At 40.9% G+C, this 20960-nt stretch overlaps 1 protein-coding gene across 4 annotated transcripts in view; it reads right to left on the bottom strand.

Moving 5' to 3' along the window:
• LOC127409884 (tetratricopeptide repeat protein 13-like) overlaps positions 1-16299 on the bottom strand; it is a 120864-nt gene extending 104565 nt beyond the window's left edge. For all 4 annotated transcript variants that reach the window (XR_007892050.1, XM_051644826.1, XM_051644827.1 and 1 more), the window contains exon 1: positions 16008-16299. Coding sequence is in view for 3 of the 4 variants with exons in the window: in XM_051644826.1 (XP_051500786.1) it covers positions 16008-16176 (169 nt within the window). In the remaining variant the exon portion in view is untranslated. The remainder of the gene's footprint in view (positions 1-16007) is intronic.
• Between the last annotated feature and the right edge of the window lie 4661 nt (positions 16300-20960).

The following is a 20960-nucleotide window of genomic DNA, read 5'->3' as shown; positions in this document are numbered from 1 at the left end:
AAGTATGGTTTGTGCCAACCGCATTGATGCATTTATGCACTCAATCACTATCCACTTCCCAGTGTTTGTTGTTCCATCTGTTAGGCTGCAGATATATACTACTTCAGATGTTGTTTAAGCACAGTCCTCTACATTATGAGTACATCACTCACATATGCGACCAAATTTCACTCATGTGAATAAACACCTCTGTTATTAGCCACCGGCTAGTAAATATTCAGACTTCACTAGCCAGTGATTGAGTTGTGTTGTAGCAAAAAAGATCTTTAGCACCGAGATCCTTTCACTGCATTCTGTGTCTCATGAGTGTGCACTCTAAAGGAAATTTACCTTATTTGGCTACAGTGGGTTCCGAGTTGTCATGGATCGCGGCATTACCATCGCTTTACAGTTGTTGAACCATGACATACTTACAGTTGTGCTCAAAGTTTGCATACCCTGGCAGAAATTGTGAAATTTTGGCATTGATTTTGAAAAATATGACTGCTCATTCAAAAAAACTTGAAACAACCACACCGTCTTTTTCCAGAGCAGCCTGTATTTCTCCTGAGGTTACCTGTGGGTTTTTCTTTGTATCCCGAACAATTCTTCTGGCAGTTGTGGCTGAAATCTTTCTTGATCTACCTGACCTTGGCTTGGTATCAAGAGATCCCCAAATTTTCCACTTCTTAATAAGTGATTGAACAACACTGGCTGGCATTTTCAAGGCTTTGGATATCTTTTTATATCCTTTTCCATCTTTATAAAGTTCCATTACCTTGTTACACAGGTCTTTTGACAGTTCTTTTCTGCTCCCCATGGCTCAGTATCTAGCCTGCTCAGTGCATCCACGTTAGAGCTAACAAACTCATTGACTATTTATACACAGACACTAATTGCAATTTAAAAAGCCACAGGTGTGGGAAATTAACCTTTAATTGCCATTTAAACCTGTGTGTGTCACCTTGTGTGTCTGTAACAAGGCCAAACATTCAAGGGTATGTAAATTTCTGATCAGGGCCATTTGGGTGATTTCTGTTATCATTATGATTTAAAAAGGAGCCAAACAACTATGTGATGATAAATGGCTTCATATGATCACTATCCTTAAATAAAAAACAGTTTTTTTGCATGATCAGTCATATTTTCAAAATCAATGCCAAAATTTCACAATTTCTGCCAGGGTATGCAAACTTTTGAGCACAACTGTATGCCATAGTTACATATTACATTTAACGAAATCTAATATGTTAAAAATATAAATGAAATATAAGTAGGAATGGATGGCTTGAATATTGCACATGTTTGTGTTGACAATAAAGAAAGTATTTGGGGGCAGTTTTAACTGTTCATGAGGTGGATGGCCTGAGGGAAAAAAACTGTTCATGTGCCTGGTTTTTCTGGTGCTTAGTGCTCTGTAGCGCCGGTCAGAGGGCAACAGTTCGAAAAGGAAATGTGCTGGGTGAATGGGGTCCAGAGTGATTTTACCAGCCCTTTTCGTTACTCTGGATGTGTACAGTTCTAGCAGGGTGGGTAGGGGAGCACCAATAATCCTTTGAAGTCTTCTGATGTCTGACTTAGTAGCAGAACCAAACCAGAGAGTTCTAGAAGTGCAGAGGACAGACTCAATGACTGCTGAGAAGTGTTAAAAAGCCGTGAATTTCAGTTTGATCTTGTTACTGTTGATGTTCACACCTTGTTTGCTCATGTAACTGTCAGCTGCAATAAATTATATCCCCATTAAAATACGACACGTAATAAAATTAGACTTGATAATAGTATATTTGCCCTGTGTAAATAACAATATATAGGCTAGGAACTGTATATAAAATAAATAAGGGGTGATAAATAAATACTAATACAACAGGCTGGGAAAATAGACATTTATTCATTTTAATATCCTATATATATTTTGAATGTGTTGAAACTTGACACCGGGCAACGCATCCTGAAAACTGCACCGTTTGAACGGTTTTTTTTCTCTCTCTCATAAATGTAAATGAGTGTAAATGTAAACCATAATGTATGTTGAAAGGACTGAAGCCTGTCATGCAAAACATGAGCTCATTGATGTCATAAAATATCAGTCTGCTTTTTTATTCCAACCGTAACTCCTGGTCGGAGGCTTCCGTAAATATTTAGTTTATACGTAGGGTTATGTCCTACCTAAGTTTAATGGTGCAATGCTCAAATATTTAGTAGTGCGTATATTGTGACTTAGTGCCCATTTACCCCACAACTAGGCTTACTTACGTATAGCTGGTGGAACCTGAATGAATCCACTTCAACCACAATGCTGTTTAGAATGGTGAGCTGGGTTAATGCTGGGATGTTCCTCCTAAAGTCCACTATCATCTATACTGTTTTGAGCGCGTTCAGCTCCAGGTTGTCTGGTTTGATTGCACCAGATGGCCAGCTGTTCAACCCCCCTTCTGTATGCAGACTCATCATCATCTTTGATGAGGCCGATGACAGTAGTGTCATCAGCAAACATCAGGAGCTTAACAGAGGGGTCCTTGGCAGTGCAGTTGTTTGTGTAGAGGGAGAATAGTAGTGGGGAGACTACACATCCCTGGGGGGCGCCAGTGCTGATTGTACATGTGCTGGAGGTGAATTTCCCCATTCTCACTAGCTGCTGCCTGTCTGTCAGAAAGCTGGTGATCTACTGACAGATAGAGGTGAGAACAGAGAGCTGGGTTAATTTAGTCCATAGGAGAGTGGGATTGATGGTGTTAAAAGCCGAACTGAAGTCCACAAACAGGATCCTTGCAAATCTCCCTGGTTTGTCTAGATGTTGATGTAAGCAGTCCCATATTGACTGCATCATCCACAGACCTATTAGGTCAATAAGCAAACTGCAGGAGATCCAGAAAGGGTCCAGTGATGTCCTTCAGGTGGGCTAACACCATGTTCTCAAATGACTTCATGACCACAGATGTCAGAGCAACGGGTCTGTAGTAATTAATTCCTGTGATTTTGGGTTTCTTTGGGACGGGGATGGCGGTGGAGCATTTGAAACAGCAGGGAATTTTACACTGCTCCAGTGATCTGTTGAAGATCTGTGTGAAGGGGGCGCAGCTGGTCAGCACAGGATTTTAGACAAGTGGGTGAAACACCATCTGGGTCCTGTGCTTTCATTGTCTTCTGTTTTCGGAATACAGAGCACACATCCTCTTCACAGATCCTAAGTGCAGGTTGAGTAGCAGGAGAAGGGAGGAGGGAGGTTGCAGGAGGTGTAAATGTTTGTGTGATGTGAAGGTCAGAACGGGTGTGGGGTGTGAGACTGGGCTTTTCAAATCTACAGTAAAACACATTCAGATCGTCAGCCAGTTGTTGATTCCTTACAGAGTTGGGGGATGGTGTCTTGTAGTTTGTAATGCCATTCAGGCCTCTCCACACTGATGCAGGGTTGTTAGCTAAGAACTTGTATTTCAGCTTTTCAGAATAGCTTCTTTTAGCCACTCTAATCTCCATTGTCAGTCTGTTTTTGGCCTAATTTTACAAGATTTTATCCCCACTTCTGTAAGCGTCCTCTTTGGCCTGACGAAGCTGCCTGAGCCCTGCTGTAAACCACGGTTTATCATTGCTGTATGTTAAATAAGTCCTTGTAGGAATGCACAAATCCTCACACAAACTGTTATATGATGTCACAGTATCTGTGAGTTTATCCAGGTCTGTGGCTGCAGCCTCAAAAACACTCCAATCAGTGCAATCAAAACAGGCTTGTAGTTCTAGCTCTGCTTCATTGGTCCATCTTTTTACAGTCTTTACCACAGGTTTAGCTGATTTTAGTTTCTGCCTGTAGATCAAAAGAAGATAACCAGTTATCGGAGAGTCCCAAAGCTGCTTGGGGGACAGAGTGATATGCATCCTTTTTTTGTTTTGTAGCAGTGATCCAGTATATTTCTGTCTCTGGTGGGGCATGTAACATGCTATCTGTATTTGAGCAGTTCACGTGTGAGATTTGGATTTTGCTGCTCCGTGTCTGTGATCTGATCAGCCAGCTGTTACAGTGCTGCACTCAAACATGCTTGTGGAGTAATATAAACACTCAAGAATACACGAGGAAAACTCCCGCGGTGAGCAGAAATGTTTGCAGTTTATGAAGAGTGCCTCTAAATTAGGACAGCACATCTTCTTCAGCATTGTTACATCTCTACACCAACATTCATTGATGTAAAAACACGTTCCACCGTCTCTCGTTTTCCCCATTAACTCCGCGATGTGATCCGCTCTAAACACCTGGAAGCCCGGTAGATGTAATGCGCTGTCCGGAAAGGGTTCACTCAGCCAGGTTTCATGATGCAGCAGAATTTGCAAAGTCCTTATTTTTGCGGGTGAGAAGTAATTTATACATTTTGTTAGGAAGAGAGTGTAGATTCGCTAGATGGATGCTTGGCAGCATGTTACAAATACTGTCGGAGCTTGACCAGCGCGACGGCTTGCTTCTCTTGCATGCGTCTTTTAGCGGGCTTGTACAGCACCGCAGTTCCTCTGACTAAAATGTCCAACAGAACATCGGGGTAATCAAAAAACGGTAAAAGATTGTTTGCCGTGTGATACAGAATATTCAGCATTGAGTTACCAGGGCCCAGTTCAGGAAGCAGACAGACTAGATAAACCGACTGTCTGCCAGCTGCCTAGCAACATCACATAGATCATATAAACTACAACACATAGAGACTGTCACCTAGTTATCATATGGAGACTGTGTTTGTTTCCCGAACTACCAAACACAAAACCTTTATTAAGTCATTTAGAAAAAAATTGATTGATGTTAAACTAGAGAATGACAAGAAAATTGAAGATAAACATCTACTAAAGTTTGGGCTACTAAGCATTGGATCTCTTTCGTCCAAAACACTCATTGTAAATGAAATTATTAAAGATCATAGTTTGGTTGTACGCTGTTTGACAGAAACCTGGCTTAAATCAAATAAGTATATACGTTTAAATGAGTCTACTCCCACAGGTTATTGTTATAAACATGAGCCCCACCTGAAGGGTCGAGGAGGTGGTGTTGCTACAATTAATAGTGGCGTTCTTTGTGTTACCCAGAGGTCAGGATACAAGTTGAATTTTTTTAAAGTGACAGTGCTTAATGTGACATTGTCCGATATAAGCAAAAAAAATAAATTGCTGTTTGTTTTTTTTAGCTACAAAATACAAATCCTCAGGGCTATATTTAGACTTCCTTAAAGAAATTGCAGATTTTTTTGTCAGATATAGTAGTTACTGTAGCTAGAGCCTTGATTGTTGGAGACTTTAACATTCACATAGATAATGAAAATGATACATTGGGACTAGCATTTATCAATATTGTTGGAATCAGACAAAATGTGACAGGACCACCTCATTGCATAATCATACACTAGATTTAATTCTGTCTTATGGAGCTGATGTTGATAACATAGCAATTCTGCTCCAGAGTGAAGACATCTCAGATCATTACCTCGTCTTTTGAATGTTGCGCTTAGCTACAGTTACTCAAGCTACACAATATCCATCTGGTAGAACTATTATTTCAACCACTAAAGATAGTTTCGCTTATAACCTTACAGATCTGTCTCAAATGTTCAGTGTGGCACAAAATAAAAAAAACTTCAAGTAGTGACAGAAAATGTGGATACAGTCTTCTCTAGCACTCTAGATAGTGTCGCTCCCCTTCAGTTAAAGAAAGTTAAAGAGAAAAGTCCCACACCGTGGTACGATGATGATGACAGGAAAAAAACTGTTTGTTTTGTTGTTACGTACCATTGTGTTACTACAATATAGTGGTGTCGTTCTTTGGAGCCGATTCTCAGGGAGTAACCGGTCGAGCCGGTTCACAGCATCGAACTGAATCGAACTGTATTTGCGGGTTGATGACGCAAGACGCACAGCTGAAGTACATGTACTGGCTACGCAACACGTCGAACTGGCCGACTCAAGATCCAAATTACCCAGTCCCACTGACTGTCGATGTTTGTTTCTGTGTTATTTTTTAATTATTTAAAAATATTTGCAAATGAAGGTCTTTAGACTTAAGCATATTTACTTGATGATGTTACTAATACAAATGATTAATAATCTATGAATACAATTTTAGTTTTCTTGTTGTGTTTGTATTTTTTTGATTAGACTTAATGAATTGTGTGGCTAACTGTGATGGACATTTTCAAGAAATCTGAATTTCATTAACTTGTATCAGCAACAACATACTAAAACTACACTAAATGCAGATGACTAGTATCCTGACACAGAGTTTGAAATTAACAAATTGGACTCATACAGGTGGGTGTTCTGGCACACTATGGCTAGTGTCGCATCATCCAGGTGGATGCTGCACACTGGTGGTGGTTGAGGATATTCCCCCTATACTATGTAAAGTGCTTTGAGTGTTTAGAAAAGCGAAATAGAAATAAAATGAATTATTATTAATTGATTATTATTATTATTAATACATTTCCCTATTCTCCAAGTTAGCACAGTGTATTAACGATATCAAAGACAGGGTGGTTAGAAATTTATTTCTACTCAATTCTGACAAAACAGAGGTATTAATTGGAACAAAAACCTCTAAACATGAGATGCTAGAATAAAATTTGTCTCTCGATGGATGTACTGTTATGTCGTTTTATACAGTTATGAACTTGGGTGTTATGTTTGATAGCAATCTGTCCTTTAAAAATCCTATTTCTAATGTTTGTAGAACAGCAATCTTCCATCTTAGAAATAGGTTACAACACATGATCTACATGTCTAAAGCCAAAAAGCTAATTCATACATTTATGACCTTAAGACTATTTCAATGCATTGCTCTAACGCAGTGTTTCCCAACCTTTTTTCAATAAGTATGCATCTTGATCTTCTCCCTCCAGCCTTCCTCCTTCCCCTCAGAAATGTCTAAATTCACCTACGTCATCACTCTTCTTAGAGGAAAGGCTCATGAGTGGGGAACCACCATTTGGGATAACAAGCACCCCTGCTGCTCGACGTTCTATTCCTTCTCGGATGAACTCTGCAAGGTTTTTGACGACTCTGTTCAAGGCAGAGAGTTCTGTCTGGATTGTCTCAAGGTGATCTGACAGTCTTTGAATATTCTATCAAGTTCCACACTCTTGCCGCATCCTGCGAGTGGAGTGATCAAGTGCAGTTGGACTGATTCCTGCATGGGTTGTCAGATAACTTCAAGGACAAGATCTATGCCTTGGATCTCCCTAGGCGGTTCGATGACCTGGTGGACCTTGCCATTCGGGTGGATATTTGGCTCTCCCTCCACCGTCGCTGCCGTTCACCTTGTGCCAGGGCTGCCAACTCCCAAACACCACCCATCCCACTGGTCAACACTTCGGAACCGGTGTTGGACTCTGAACTCATGCAGATTGGGAGGACTCAACTCCCCCCTGAGGAGAAATAGCCTCACCCAGGGCCTCTGCCTCTACTGCGAACGCCCTGGTCATGTTCCCACCTCCTTCCCAGTAAAAGTGGTTACTCGCCAGTAGGTAAGGGGTTACTGGCGAGTGACACACCTTTAAGTAAATCCCCTGGACTATGGACTCTTCTCCAGGCCAGACAGCAGTGTGGTTTAATGGATCACGCCTGCTCCATTTTGGTGGATTCCAGAGCTGAAGGGAACTTTATGGATATCCGTCTTGTGGCTAAATGGTGCATTCTAATGGTTCAGCTGCAGGAGTCCATCACCGCTCTCACCCTCAGTGGCACTTCATTAGTGGTGGTGATCCACTCCACAAAGCTCCATCTCAGTTCTCCATTATCTCCGGTTGTGTTGGGGCACCCTTGGCTGGTAAAACATAAGCAACATATAGACTGGTCCACCACCACCATTCTTGCCTGGAGTCCTTACTGTTTGTCTCATTGTCTCACCTCTGCTGTCTTCCCTGTTAAGTCTTGTTCTATGTTACAGTACGACTCAGTGAATTTGCCCGGTGTTCCCATAGATTACCATGACCTGGGAGCGGTGTTTAGCTGGTCCGGCGCCACTACCCTTCCTCCTCATTGCCCGTATGACTGCGCCATCGATTTGCTACCAGACACTTCTCTGCCTTGTGGTTGACTTTTTTTGCTCTCTGCCCCAGAGAGGTAGACTATGGATAAGTATATCCATAAGGGGCAGGGTTCTTCGTGGAGAAGAAAGATGGTTTGCTTAGGCCATGCATAGATTTCAGGGGCTGAACGACATCATGGTCAAGAATCGTAATCCTTTGCCGTTGATGTCTTCGGCCTTTGAACTCTTGCAAGGGGCGACTATCATTACAAAGTGGGACCTGCGAATGCTTATCACCTTGACTGGATCAGGGAGGGGGATGAGTGTAAGACAGCTTTCAACACCCCTAGGGGGCACTTTGAGTACTTGGTCATGCCCTTCAGCTGGTCAACCCCCCAGCTGTCTTCTAGGGGCTCATTAACGATGAGACTTGGTTGATCGATTTGTCTGTTTATCTGGACGATATTCTTAACTTCTTCCAGAACATCCAGGACCATGTCCAGCACATCAGGAGGGTGCTCCAGCAGGTGTACGAGAATCGGATGATCGTTAAGGCGGAGAAGTGTGTGTTTCACGCGCAGTCGGTTCCATTCCTGGGGGAGCGCATGGACCTGGTTAAGGTCAGAGCCATCGCCAATTGGCCAACTACAGATTCCTGCAAGGCTTTGCAGAGGTTTCTTGGGTTCACCAATTTCTACCACCATTTCATTCATAACTTTAGCTAGCTCATCTCACCTTTGACGGATCTCACCTCCACCCGAACGGAATTTGAATGGTTGTCGCAGGCTCAGTCTGCGTTTCTCAAATTAAAGGAAAGGTTTACCACCCCATTCTCATTACACCAACCCGTCTCGTCTGTTTGTGGTGGAGGTGGATGTGGATGTGGATGTCAGCGTTGGGGCAGTTCTGTCCCAGCGATCTCCCTCGGATGGAAAGATGCATCCATGCGCCTTTCATTCCCATCGCCTCACTTCTTCTGAACGGAATTACGAGATTGGTAACAGAGTGTTGTTGGCTATCAGGCTGGCCTTGGGCGAATGGTTAGAGGGTTCAGGGTTACCTTTTATGGTTTGGACTGGAAAATTTTAAATTCCAGACAGGCTCGCTGGCCACTTCTTTGCACATTTTAACTTTGTCCTCTTGTATTGTCCGGGCTTCAAGAATGTTAAGCTTGATGTGTTATCTCGATGTTTCCAAGTCGAGACCTCCACGACTCCCTGATTACTATCCGATTACTGGTAGCCAAGGTGTCCTGGGAGGTGGAGTCCAGAGTCCGTTCCACCCTGTGCGATGTTGAGATTCCCATGAAGTGCCCAGAGATGTGCCCAGTCTGTTATTCTTTCCGTGGTCTGTCAGAACACACGTCCTTCAGTTTGGCCATTCGACCAATGTAGCTTGTCATCCAGGGGCGGCTCGTACCCAGACGCTCATTAAACAGAGATTCTGTTGGCCATGGTTAGCACAGAATATTCACAGTTTCGTTGCCACTTGCTCCATCTGAGCCTCAAGTAAGACCTCCAGTAAGCCTCACGGAATTTGTCTTCCTGGAGTTCTCATTTGGCCTGGGTCCAGTGCTGCCTCGGTTATCAGCCACCTTTATTTTCCGCTCAAGAACCTGATGTCATTGTTCCCTCTGCCCACACTTTTATTCAAAGGTGCTGACGCACCTGGAGACTAGCCCAAGAAGCCCTCTTCAGGACTGGCAGTCGCCAGGAAGAGTTAACGGACCGACACCAGTCTAAGCCCCCAGCTTACGTCTGTGGCCAGAAGGTTTGGGGAAAAAGTTCTAGGGAAAAAGAGCCTATCTAGGGACCTGAGGTGCAAGTTAGCATGTCCTATAATCTCATGGTACAATGCATCATGTTCTTGTACTGTCCCTATACAAATAAATAAATATAAAAATGATAAGAAATAGTTCAGTATACAATAGGGTTGAAACGATTACACGATGTTATCGACAATGTCGACAACAAAAAATTGTCGATAAAAATTTTCGTTGTTGAATAGTTGTTTGATGTCATTTAACGTAACATGAGATTATATGAAACATATGATTATATGATTATATGGTGCGCGAGAGCAGCACAGCAGCTCGTGCCTGACTGAGGAGAGGAAGAAAACACAGTTCACAGTCCAGATGAACTCTAAACTTTCCAAACGGCTTCAGATTATGTAGATCACAAAGTATGAGGGAATTATACAAAAATACAAAATAAGTCAATACAGAAGCACTCTCGTTGTGGAATAAGCAGAACCGGAGTTGCCGCTCCTCTTAAGCAAAACTTGTGTGTCAAGCGTCTTTAAAGGATTACATCTTTTTTTGGATTTTCTCCCAATTTTCTCCCCAATTTGGAATGCCCAATTCCCAATGCACTCTAAGTCCTCGTAGTTGCGTAGTGACTCGCCTAAATCCGGGTGGTGGAGGACAAATCTCAGTTGCCTCCGGGTCTGAGACCTTCAACCCGCGCATCTTATCACATGGCTTGTTGAGCGCGTTACCACGGAGACATAGCATATGTGGAGGCTTCACGCCATCCACCGCGGCATCCACGCACAACTCAACATGCGCCCCACCGAGAGCGGAGCACATTATAGCGACCACGAGGAGGCTACCCCACGTGACTCTACCCTCCCTAGCAACCGGGCCAATTTGGGTTGCTTAGGAGACCAGGCTGGAGTCACTCAGCACACCCTGGATTCAAACTCACGACTCCAGGGGTGGTAGTCAGCGTCTTTACTCACTGAGCTACCAGAGAATGTTGAATATTTGTATTTTTTATATATATTCAACATTATTATATTCAAGAAGCATATAAGATATTTAGACTTGCTTTTAGAGAATAGATCTTGAAAATAAGTATATTTTGTCTTTACTGCCATGGCAAAAGTATGAAGTGAAAAAATACTTGTATACTTATACACTTATATTCAAGATACAGTACTGTGCAAAATTCTTAGGCACATAAGATCTTTCACAAAAGCATTTGTCTTAAGATGGTTATTTATATCTTCAGCTTTAGTATGTCAATAGGAAATATAAATGTTAGACTCCCAAACATTACTTTTGCAAATAGAAAAGATTAGAATATAAGAACAGGGAGCCCTGCAACAGATGTCAAGGCCCCCACAAAGCCCCCCACTGAACATCGTGTCAGTCTGAGATTACATAAAGAGACAGAAGCAATTAAGACAGCCTAAATAGATAAAAGAACTGTGGTGAATTCTCCAAGAAGCTTGGAACATCGTATCTGCCAACAACCAAGAAAAACTGTGTCCAGGTGTACCTAGGAGAATTGGTGCCGTTTTAAAGGCAAAGATTGTCACACCAAATATTGATTTAGCTTTTTTATGTTTACTGGACTTTGTATGACATTAAGTGATAAATGAAAACTATTTGTCATTATTTTTGAAAACATCCTCACTATGCAACATATTTCACAAGTGCCTAAAACTTTTGCACAGTACTGTACATTCTCATAAAGCAAGTCTAAATATCTTATACGTTGCTTCTCAAGCAAATGTAACTTGTTTTAAGGATTTATAGACCATTTTAAATGGAAAACAAGACAAAAGCACTTGATAACAATAGGATTTTTTGCAGTGAATTCCTTTACTGAATTAAACATAAGTATTTATTTCCTTTAATTTAGTCGCATTTATAGGTATTTTTTAAAGATGATTTTGTCCTCTGTATTGTTAGTAAGCATGTTTAATACAACCTTTTATGTCGAGGCACAAGCTGAATAATCGGTTAAGAGCTAATGATTAATCGTTGCAATAATCTCTGAATAGTCTAATAATCTTTCTAATAATCGTTAGATTAATCGATTATCAAAATAATCGTTAGTTGCAGCCCTAGTCAAAATAGTATCTTCAAAACTGGGCAGGGATGAGGACATTGGGGGCCCACAGACAGCCAAATTAGTGGCGTCTGAGGGATCTTCTGCCAAAAGAGGGCACTTGGATATGAATATTAAAAAATAATTTTTACATTCAGAATACACCTATGTATGGGACACAGGAGGCCTTTGTTTGGATGGATAAAAATACTGTTTGGGGGTTCAGGGGTGTCCCCTGAGAGACAATTTAGAAAAAGTAAAAGTCTGAATGGATCATTTTTATATTTTCCAGTCAGAATCTACTAACAAGAAACAAAGAATTAAAATAACAACAGTGCAGCATAAAAATACTCTTTGCATAAAGGTGCTGTAAGCGATTTGTTCATGGAAAGGTATGCAAAAAAAATGTCCTACTGCCTGAAAGCTATTAATGAAATAAGTGTCGCGAGATATTTCACTGGTCTCTGTGACAGTTCTAGACTCTGTAAACAGCAAACAAAATGTGTCCGCAGGCTTTGACTCTTTCAGCCTGTCAATCATTTTTCATGTTCTCATTGTATTTTAGATGCAGCAAATTACTGAGGTGAATTAATGCCATATTAAATGTGTCTGCTAATTGGTGACTGCTGATCTACACTAATATTATTCCATTTGTTCCCTTGTCTCATCCTCGGTTTGCATATCCTGTGGTTACCAGAGCCTGTCAGACCCAACTTTGGTCCAGCCCGATGTTACCGTGAGGATGCCTTTATTTTGGACCCTTTTCCACTATGGACACTTTATTCTGCCCATTTTGAACATTTTTTGTTTATTGTTATTTCCAATAAACGCCTCTCTGAGGCTTGATGCCACACACACTGTGTCTGTCTCTTCCTCACCCCACCACAATAGACAAATTCATGCCACCAAAAGCCTTCACCAGCCAAATGGCAAATAAAACTGCATCTATGTGCACTTCCGCAGTCAATTCAGGATGGACTTTTAAAGAAACTTAATCATTAATCTTACAACGTTAAATCAATATCCTTTAGTTTTAAACACTGCCTACCAAAAAAATCTACTGTTTTCTCAATTAATACAGAAAATGTATTACACATATCTAACAGATATTGTCATTATGCTCATTCTGTATGGCCAGAGGGAAACTGGCTTCCCCGGCTTGGCCTGGCTTCTCAGATGTTGTTGGGTTTTTTTTTCCCAATAACATTTTAGTTCCTTGCCACAATCACCTGCTCAATGAAACTGCTCAATTGGACTTTAAGACATTTAACCTGTCCGTGCAGTTGGCAATCAAGTAACACTGTAGCACTTAGCGCAGGGATGGGCAACTTTGAAGGGGGCGAGGGCCAACATTTTTTCTCCATTCTACCAAGGGGCCGGATTACAAATCCGCACTCTAACAATGTTCACCCCTTTACTCAATTTCCTCATTATTGTGGGTAATCTATGCACAACTAATGCAATGTTCTTTTAAAGATTTGTTACCTATATTAACATTTTTATTTAACTATATTTATAAAAACTAATATAATTATTTTGTAACTTACGTTTTTACTAATACATGCCGTTCACATGTACAAATTCATGTTCAACTGACAAGCAATATACTTCAGACTTACATTTTCAAGAAAATGTATCTCATTTGCATTGTCTACATTTACAACAGACAAACACACAAATGAACAGACAACATTTTCAACCCCACCTCATAAAACAGCTTATAGGTATTAGTTAAAATCTAAATATTATCATCAATAACAATACTGGATACAAGAACATAACATTTCAGTGCATTAATACAAAACATTTCAGAACCACAACATACACGCACAGTCCCATGTGTCAGAGAACATTCTCTCTATTCGCAAGACTTTTCAACAATCAGTCAGGCATCTCAATCGCACATTTCTTCAAAGTTTCTCCCTCTTATAACAACTTTTCGTTTTACACAAGCACGAGCGAAACAGCATTAGATGTCTTTGGTGATTTTCCCGCACTGTCACGGATTTCGTAAAAACTTTTGATGCCTTTTACCCTTGTATTTTATTTACCCTTTACATCTGTGAGGAGAGCAGCTCTGGTGTATGTATCTCTCATACTGTATGCCTCTTTGATCACTTGATCAATGGTGTATTTGCAAATCAAATTGAAATCTTTAATGACAGATTTCGTATCCAGGCAAACAAAAGACATGGGTTCCACCTGCGTAAATTAACAATAGCGTGCACTATGTTGCTGACAAGCTGAGGTAAAATTTAGCTCAATTTTCCTTATAAATGATGTGCAAGTGTATGTTGCATGCTAGAATCCTAGAGCGATCAGCAGGTCTGCTAAGAACAAGCGACCTCTTCTGGTCAATAGTTGTAATAACATCAAACTGAATGCAATCTTTACATAATACCTTTTTCAAACAAATAAAATCAATCCTCAGTCTTGTCCAACAGCCTGTATTCAACGATACAGAGGGCCGTATATGGCCCGCGGGCCGCCAGTAGCCCATCCCTGACTTAGCTGGTCAAATTGTCCCGGCTCATTAAATCAAAGTTCTGTACATATTAATGTATAGTATTTATGTATGTGTGTGTGAATGTTTGTGCGTGCGTGCATGAGTGTTTGTGGATGGGTGGGTGGATCAGGTTTTGATTGAACTATAAACACACAAAGAGAGAGACACACACACACACACACACACACACTTGTTCTACATTTATTCCATTAACATCCGTTGTTTTTAAATTAAGCTAATAATATTGTCACAACTTAAGTGTGTTTATTTTTGTGTCCGTGTGTGTGGGTTTTGGTTTCTACTGTTTCCAAACAGTGTTATTTTGATCATGTTTTTTTGACACTGCACTTTCTTGCACTTTTTTTTACACTTTCTTGTAAGTCTTGCCAGATCAAATTGACCCGTAACAACTTTTGTGTTACTTTTTTTGTAGCATCGTTTATAAATACATAAAATTAATAATTTTTACATTGTCAGATCCAAATCCTTGGATAATGTCAAGTTTCAGTGCAAAAAAATTAGTTAAGTTGATGTTAAAAGTGTTACAATTTTAATGGGTCAAGCTGACCCGTAACTGCATACAAGGGCAAAAACATTAGCCTAGAAATTACAGCATGATTTTCAGTACACAAGTTTGTGAAAAACGTGAAAATCTATGCTATACTATTCTCAGCCTCAACAGACCACCCACATTCCATTCACTGACTGACCGCTGATGGATATTGCAGTCAAAAGGGGAAAGCATTATCTCGGTCTGGCGAGATCTGATCTGATTGGCTGACTTTACAGAACTTCCCAGGGTAAGGGCACAGATTTTGACAGGTTTATCAGTCTGTTGAAACAAAGTAATGTTGATAAGATACTGGCTTGATAGTGGCATCATATCTGTGAAAGATATTCAGAGTTTTGTTTAAAGGCACTTGGTAGAACGTTAACTGGATGTCTGCGAGCAGAGCTGTATATTCTGCTGTGTTTTCTGAATCATCTCTGTGAAATTTCTTTTCTGTGTTTTCTGTACATCCATTCGCGGATACTGACTTGCATTTATTTAAATCTATTGTTTGCTGCGATATAGGGCATGTCCAATTAAAACAAAACTGTTGTTTGCTTTGGCCTTGGACAAAATAAGCTGCATTGTGTACCAGCCCTTATGCCTTATGTTATTCCAACATGATTTAAGAACACTCCAAAGAACATCTGTGCTTACAAGAGTTAACATGTTCAATGTCACAAATTTACCTGCATTAAAATAGTGACTTAGAAATAGTTCAGAATCTTAAATATGTCTTATTCCTTTACATAATAACTTGTCTTAAATGTTTAAAACTTTGATTAATTCCAGGTTCAAATGTGGAATCAGACTTCTGAACTCCACTGTATACAAAAGCACTGAACAGCATAGCATATGGTACTGTCATGGTACTCCAAGTTACCTCAAAGAATACCATGGTCTTACCACACTACCATGCCAAAAACATTGTAATGTCATGATACTGTTTTATAACTGGTTGCATCTGCTGAAAGCAATCTTAAACTCAGTGAGTCAATGAAAAATGGAGCTGCATGTCTGTACGGCTGAAAGAAGGCTGTGTACGAGACCCAGCCGTTTCTGCATGCATGATATCTCTAGGCTCATGTCACTGTATGCGGAAGAGATTAAATCAGACACACAGACCAGGACGTGGCAGAAGCTCACCGCAGTCCGCCGCATACTCCTCCCACTCAGCCTGAGAGCTGCAGCCGTGCTTATGAAGATCGCTGTTAAACAAGGTCAAAGTGGAGAAATACTCGCTAGACAAAATTGCTCCGCAAAAGTTCAGCAGCGACATAGCCGCCAGCGTAACACCCCCGCCTGCAGGTGCCATGTTGTGAGTAACATTATGAGCCTGTGAGGAGCGCTGTGGTATGTGTAGTGTAGTTGTGTGGGACAAAACTTCCTTCGACAACGGTAGCCTCGGCCGAAAAAAAAGAACTACATTTCCCGTCAAGTGGCTTCGTAAGCCCCGCCCTTTATAAGGATTTAGGAAGTTAAAGGCGTATTTTCCATGGGGGCTGAGCGTGGGAACGGAGGAGCTGAACACGCAGCGCCGGACGAAACCTCAGCCTCTATGCGGGTATAAGAATTAAGGGTGATTGTATGTAGGTTGATGGAGTAAGGTAAATCAGGAGATTGTATGTAGAGTGTCAATGGTCCATTTGGGTGATAGGTGGCGGTAATGCACTTATGTGTTTGCGATCCGCCGTAAAACAACAACAAGAAGAAGAAGAAGAAGAAGAAGAAGAAGAAGAAGAAGAAGGCGGCGGCGGCGGCGGCGGCGGCGGCGTATTTACATGCTGTTTTATGAAGAATGGCACCGGGAATGTTAAAATGCATCGAATGCAATGTGGAAGCAAACGAGCTGCATCGAGCTGCAGCAACGGAATACTAAAGATCACAATATGTGTGAGTACACCATGAAGTTTGGAATGTAAAATCTGGGTTTTAACTTTTTTTTTTTTTTAGGTTAATACGTGAATAAACTGTATGCTCATTGCAATGCACCGCTTTTTTACTTCAGTAAATATCGCTCAGGGTAGTTTAGGTTTGCGTAAGGAATAATTGACGACGGACCGTGGAATTGTTGAAAAATAATGCACACCCGTGTGTGTGTTATCCGATTGATCAAATGTATCTAGCTTTGATACAGCTCAAGCCTTCATTGCTAATTCGAAAATGTCACGTTAGAACTAACAACGGAGGATGCGCTGCTTCTCTCTCTCTCTCTCTCTCTCTCTCTCTCTCTCTCTCTCTCTCTCTCTCTCTCTCTCTCGTGTGTGTGTGTGTGTGTGTGTGTGTGTGTGTGTGTGTGTGTGTGAGAGAGAGAGAGAGAGAGAGAGAAACCGTGAACCAGTCAGAATCAAGCATTCAACAGACCCGTGGTATAAATCTAGATACACTTGATCAGTTCAGCAGTTTCTAAACTCAGCAAAAAAAGAAACGTCCCTTTTTCAGGACAATGTATTTTAAAGATAATTTTGTAAAAATCCGAATAACTTCACAGATCTTTATTGTAAAGTGTTTAAAAGTTTTCCATGCTTGTTCAATGAACCATAAACAATTAATGAACATGCACCTGTGGAACAGTCGTTAAGACACTAACAGCTTACAGACAATAGGCAATTAAGATCACAGTTATAAAAACTTAGGACACTAAAGAGACCTTTCTACTGACTCCAAAAGGAAGATGCCCAGGGTCTCTGCTCATCTGCGTGAACTTGCCTTTGGCATGCTGCATGGAGGCATGAGGACTGCAGATGTGGCCAGGGCACTAAATTGCAATGTCCGTACTTTGAGACGCCTAAGACAGCGCTACAGGGAGACAGGAAGGACAGCTGATCGTCCTCTAACAACACCTGCACAGGATCGGTACATCCGAATATCACACCTGCAGGACAGGTACAGGATGGCAACAACAATAGCCCAAGTTACACCAGGAACACACAATCCCTCCATCAGTGCTCAGACTGTCCGCACTAGGGTGAGAGAGGCTAGACTGAGAGCTAGTAGGCCTGTTGTAAGGCAGGTCCTTACCAGACATCACCGGCAATCACCGGCTTACCAGACATCACTGTTGGATCTGAGGGTGAGGGCTAGGGCCATTCCCCCCAGAAATGTCCGGGAACTTGCAAGTGCCTTGGTGGAAGAGTGGGGTAACATTTCGCAGCAAGAACTGGCAAATCTGGTGCAGTCCATGAGGAGGAGATGCACTACAGTACTTAATGCAGCTGGTGGCCACACCATATACTGACTGTTACTTTTGATTTTGTTCAGGGACACATTATTCCATTTCTGTTAGTCACATGTCTGAAACTTGTTCAGTGTATGTCTTAGTTGTTGAATCTTTTTATGTTCATACAAATATTTACACGTTATTACACAATTAACATTCCTTGCATTTGAACATCATATTTACGGGCAAATTGGTATCATTTTTTTTTTTAGACATTTCCGTTGAAGCAAAGAATTGTGGGTTATGAGTGCCCACGAAGGATACACCTCATGCATCCTCCGCATTCCCATGAAAGAAGGTCTCATTCGAAGGCTGCATTTGAAGTGTCCTACTCGCTTTTCTGAAGCGAGACAGCCTCGATGACGTATGCGGCCGACAAATGAGACACAGCCTATATCTCCTACTAAATTTTTTCAAAAATTCAAACAAAATCTAACATAAAGCAAACGCAATCTGGGTAAACGCAAAATACAGTTTTTAACTTATAATGTTATTTATTGAAACAAAAAAGTTATCCAATACCAACTGGGCCTGTGTGAAAAAATTATTTGCCCCCTTAGTTACTAAATCCCCAGATCTATGAAACTGCATTCATAATGGGGTTCAGCTGGACTAGACACACCCAGGCCTGATTACTGCCAGCTATGTTTAATCAAATCAACACCTAAATAGAACTTTTTCAGCAGCATGAAGTCAGTCACACCATGCCAAGGTCGAAAGAAATTCCAGAAATTATGAGGAAAAAGGTGATTTAAATACATCAGTCTGGGAAGGGCTACAAAGTTATTTCAAAGGCTCTGGAACTCCAAAGAACCACAGTGAGAGCCATTATCTCCATATGGGGAGAACTTGGAACAGTATTGAACCTTCCCAGAAGTGGCCAACCTTCTAAAATTCCTCCAAGAGCACAGCGACGACTCATCCAGGAAGTCACAAAAAAGCCAAGGACAACATCCAAGGAACTACTGTCCTCTCTCGCATCAGTAAAGGTCACTGTTCATGACTCTACTATCAGAAAGACACTGGCCAAAAATGGCATCCATGGAAGAGTGACGAGGCTAAAACCACTGCTAACCTAGAAGAACACGAAAGCTTGTCTGAATTTTGCCAACACACCTTGATGATCCTCAAATCTTTTGGGAGAATGTTCTGTGGACTGATGAGTCAAAAGTGAAACTGTTTGGAAGACGGGTCCCGTTACGTCTGGCGTAAATCAAACCCAGAATTCCACAAAAAGAACATCATACCTACGGTCAAGAATGGTGGTAGTAGTATGATGGTGTGGGGATGCTTTGCTGTTTCAGGGCCAGTGCGATTGCAATAATTGAGGGAAACATGTATTCTGCTCTCCACCAGAAAATCCTAAAGTAGAACATCCGGTCATCAGTCTGTGAGTTGAAGCTCAAGCATAACTGGGTTATGCAGCAAGACAATTATCCAAAGCATAGGTGTAAGTCCACCTTTTGAATGGCTCAAAAGAAGCAAAATTAAAGTTCTGGAGTGGCCTAGTCAAAGTTCTGATTGAACCCGATTGAGATGTTGTGGGTGGACCTTCAACGGACAGTTCATGCTCAAACCCTCCAATGTGACTGAACTAAAGCAGTTCTGCAAAGAAGAGTGGGCCAAAATTCCACCACAGCGTTGTGAAAAAGTGATCTCCAGTTATCGGAAGTGTTTGGTTGCTGTTGTTGCTGCTAAGGGTGGCGTAACCAGCTATTTTAAGGGGGCAGTTACTTTTTCATATGGGTGATATATGTGTTGGATAACTTTTTTGCTTTAATAAAAAAATATGTATATTTGAAAACTGTATTTTGTGTTTACTCAGGTTGCCTTTTGTTTTAAGTTATATCTCATTTAAATATCTAAAACAATTTAATATGAATAATACACAAAAATAGAATAAATCAGGGAAGGGGCAAATACTTTTTCACATCACTGTAAAATGTAAAAGCTTTGACATTATATAAAATTAAAAGCCTAACTAAATGTAATTAAGTGCAAGCAATGTCACTTTGTTTGATAGTCTACAATATAATTTTAACCAGTATATTTATGTTCATGTGCAATGACTCGTCACACAATAAATTTGCGAACACTTCTGCAAGCAGTATTTAAGGTTTTCTGCATTATGCACTGCATGCAGGTACAGTATGTAAAGAAATGCAATAATACATTTGAATGTGCTGCTCAAAAGATAATGGTTCCCCGATCTCTCAAATAAACCATCTTAGAATATCTTAATGTGAAGGTATAATATATTAAATTGTAATCTAAATTCATTTAATATATACATGAAGCCTATTTTCAATAGCATTAAAGGGGTAGTTCACCCAAAAATTAAAATTCTCTCATCATTTACTCACCTTCATGCCATCCCCTATATGTATGCCTTTCTTCAGCAGAACACATTTGAAAATTAGAAGTATATCTCAGCTCAGGAGGTCCTTAAAATGCAATTGGAAGGTGATTAGACCTTTTGAATCTCCAAAAAGAAGAGTCAGTCAGCATAAACGTCATCCATACAACTCCACTGGTTAAATGAATGTCTTCTAAAGCAAAACGATCGCTTTTTGTTTTATTTTTATTTTTTATAAAGCATGGCTTCCAGTCAGCAGCCATATGCGCATTCACGAGAGGGCAGAGTTCATGCGGTCTCGTGTGATGTATTCGCGTTGCTATGTTATGGATGTAATCTCACGTTTTTCTCTCGGTTGAGACATCCAGGATGAGCACACAAATGCCCCATTGTGAGTAAACAAACAGACAAAACCGACGAAGCTTCTGTACAGTGTTCCTCCTGAGTTGTAAACAGGCTGCTCTTCCAGATGTGTACTGCTGCTGACGAAAGCGATGCTTTATAGTTGAAAGTACATGAATAT

This window comes from Myxocyprinus asiaticus, chromosome 19, assembly GCF_019703515.2.
Source record: "Myxocyprinus asiaticus isolate MX2 ecotype Aquarium Trade chromosome 19, UBuf_Myxa_2, whole genome shotgun sequence".
NCBI lineage: Eukaryota > Metazoa > Chordata > Actinopteri > Cypriniformes > Catostomidae > Myxocyprinus > Myxocyprinus asiaticus.
The sequence above is the reverse complement of the archived record's forward strand: the minus strand, read 5'-3'. Positions and strand labels throughout refer to the sequence as shown.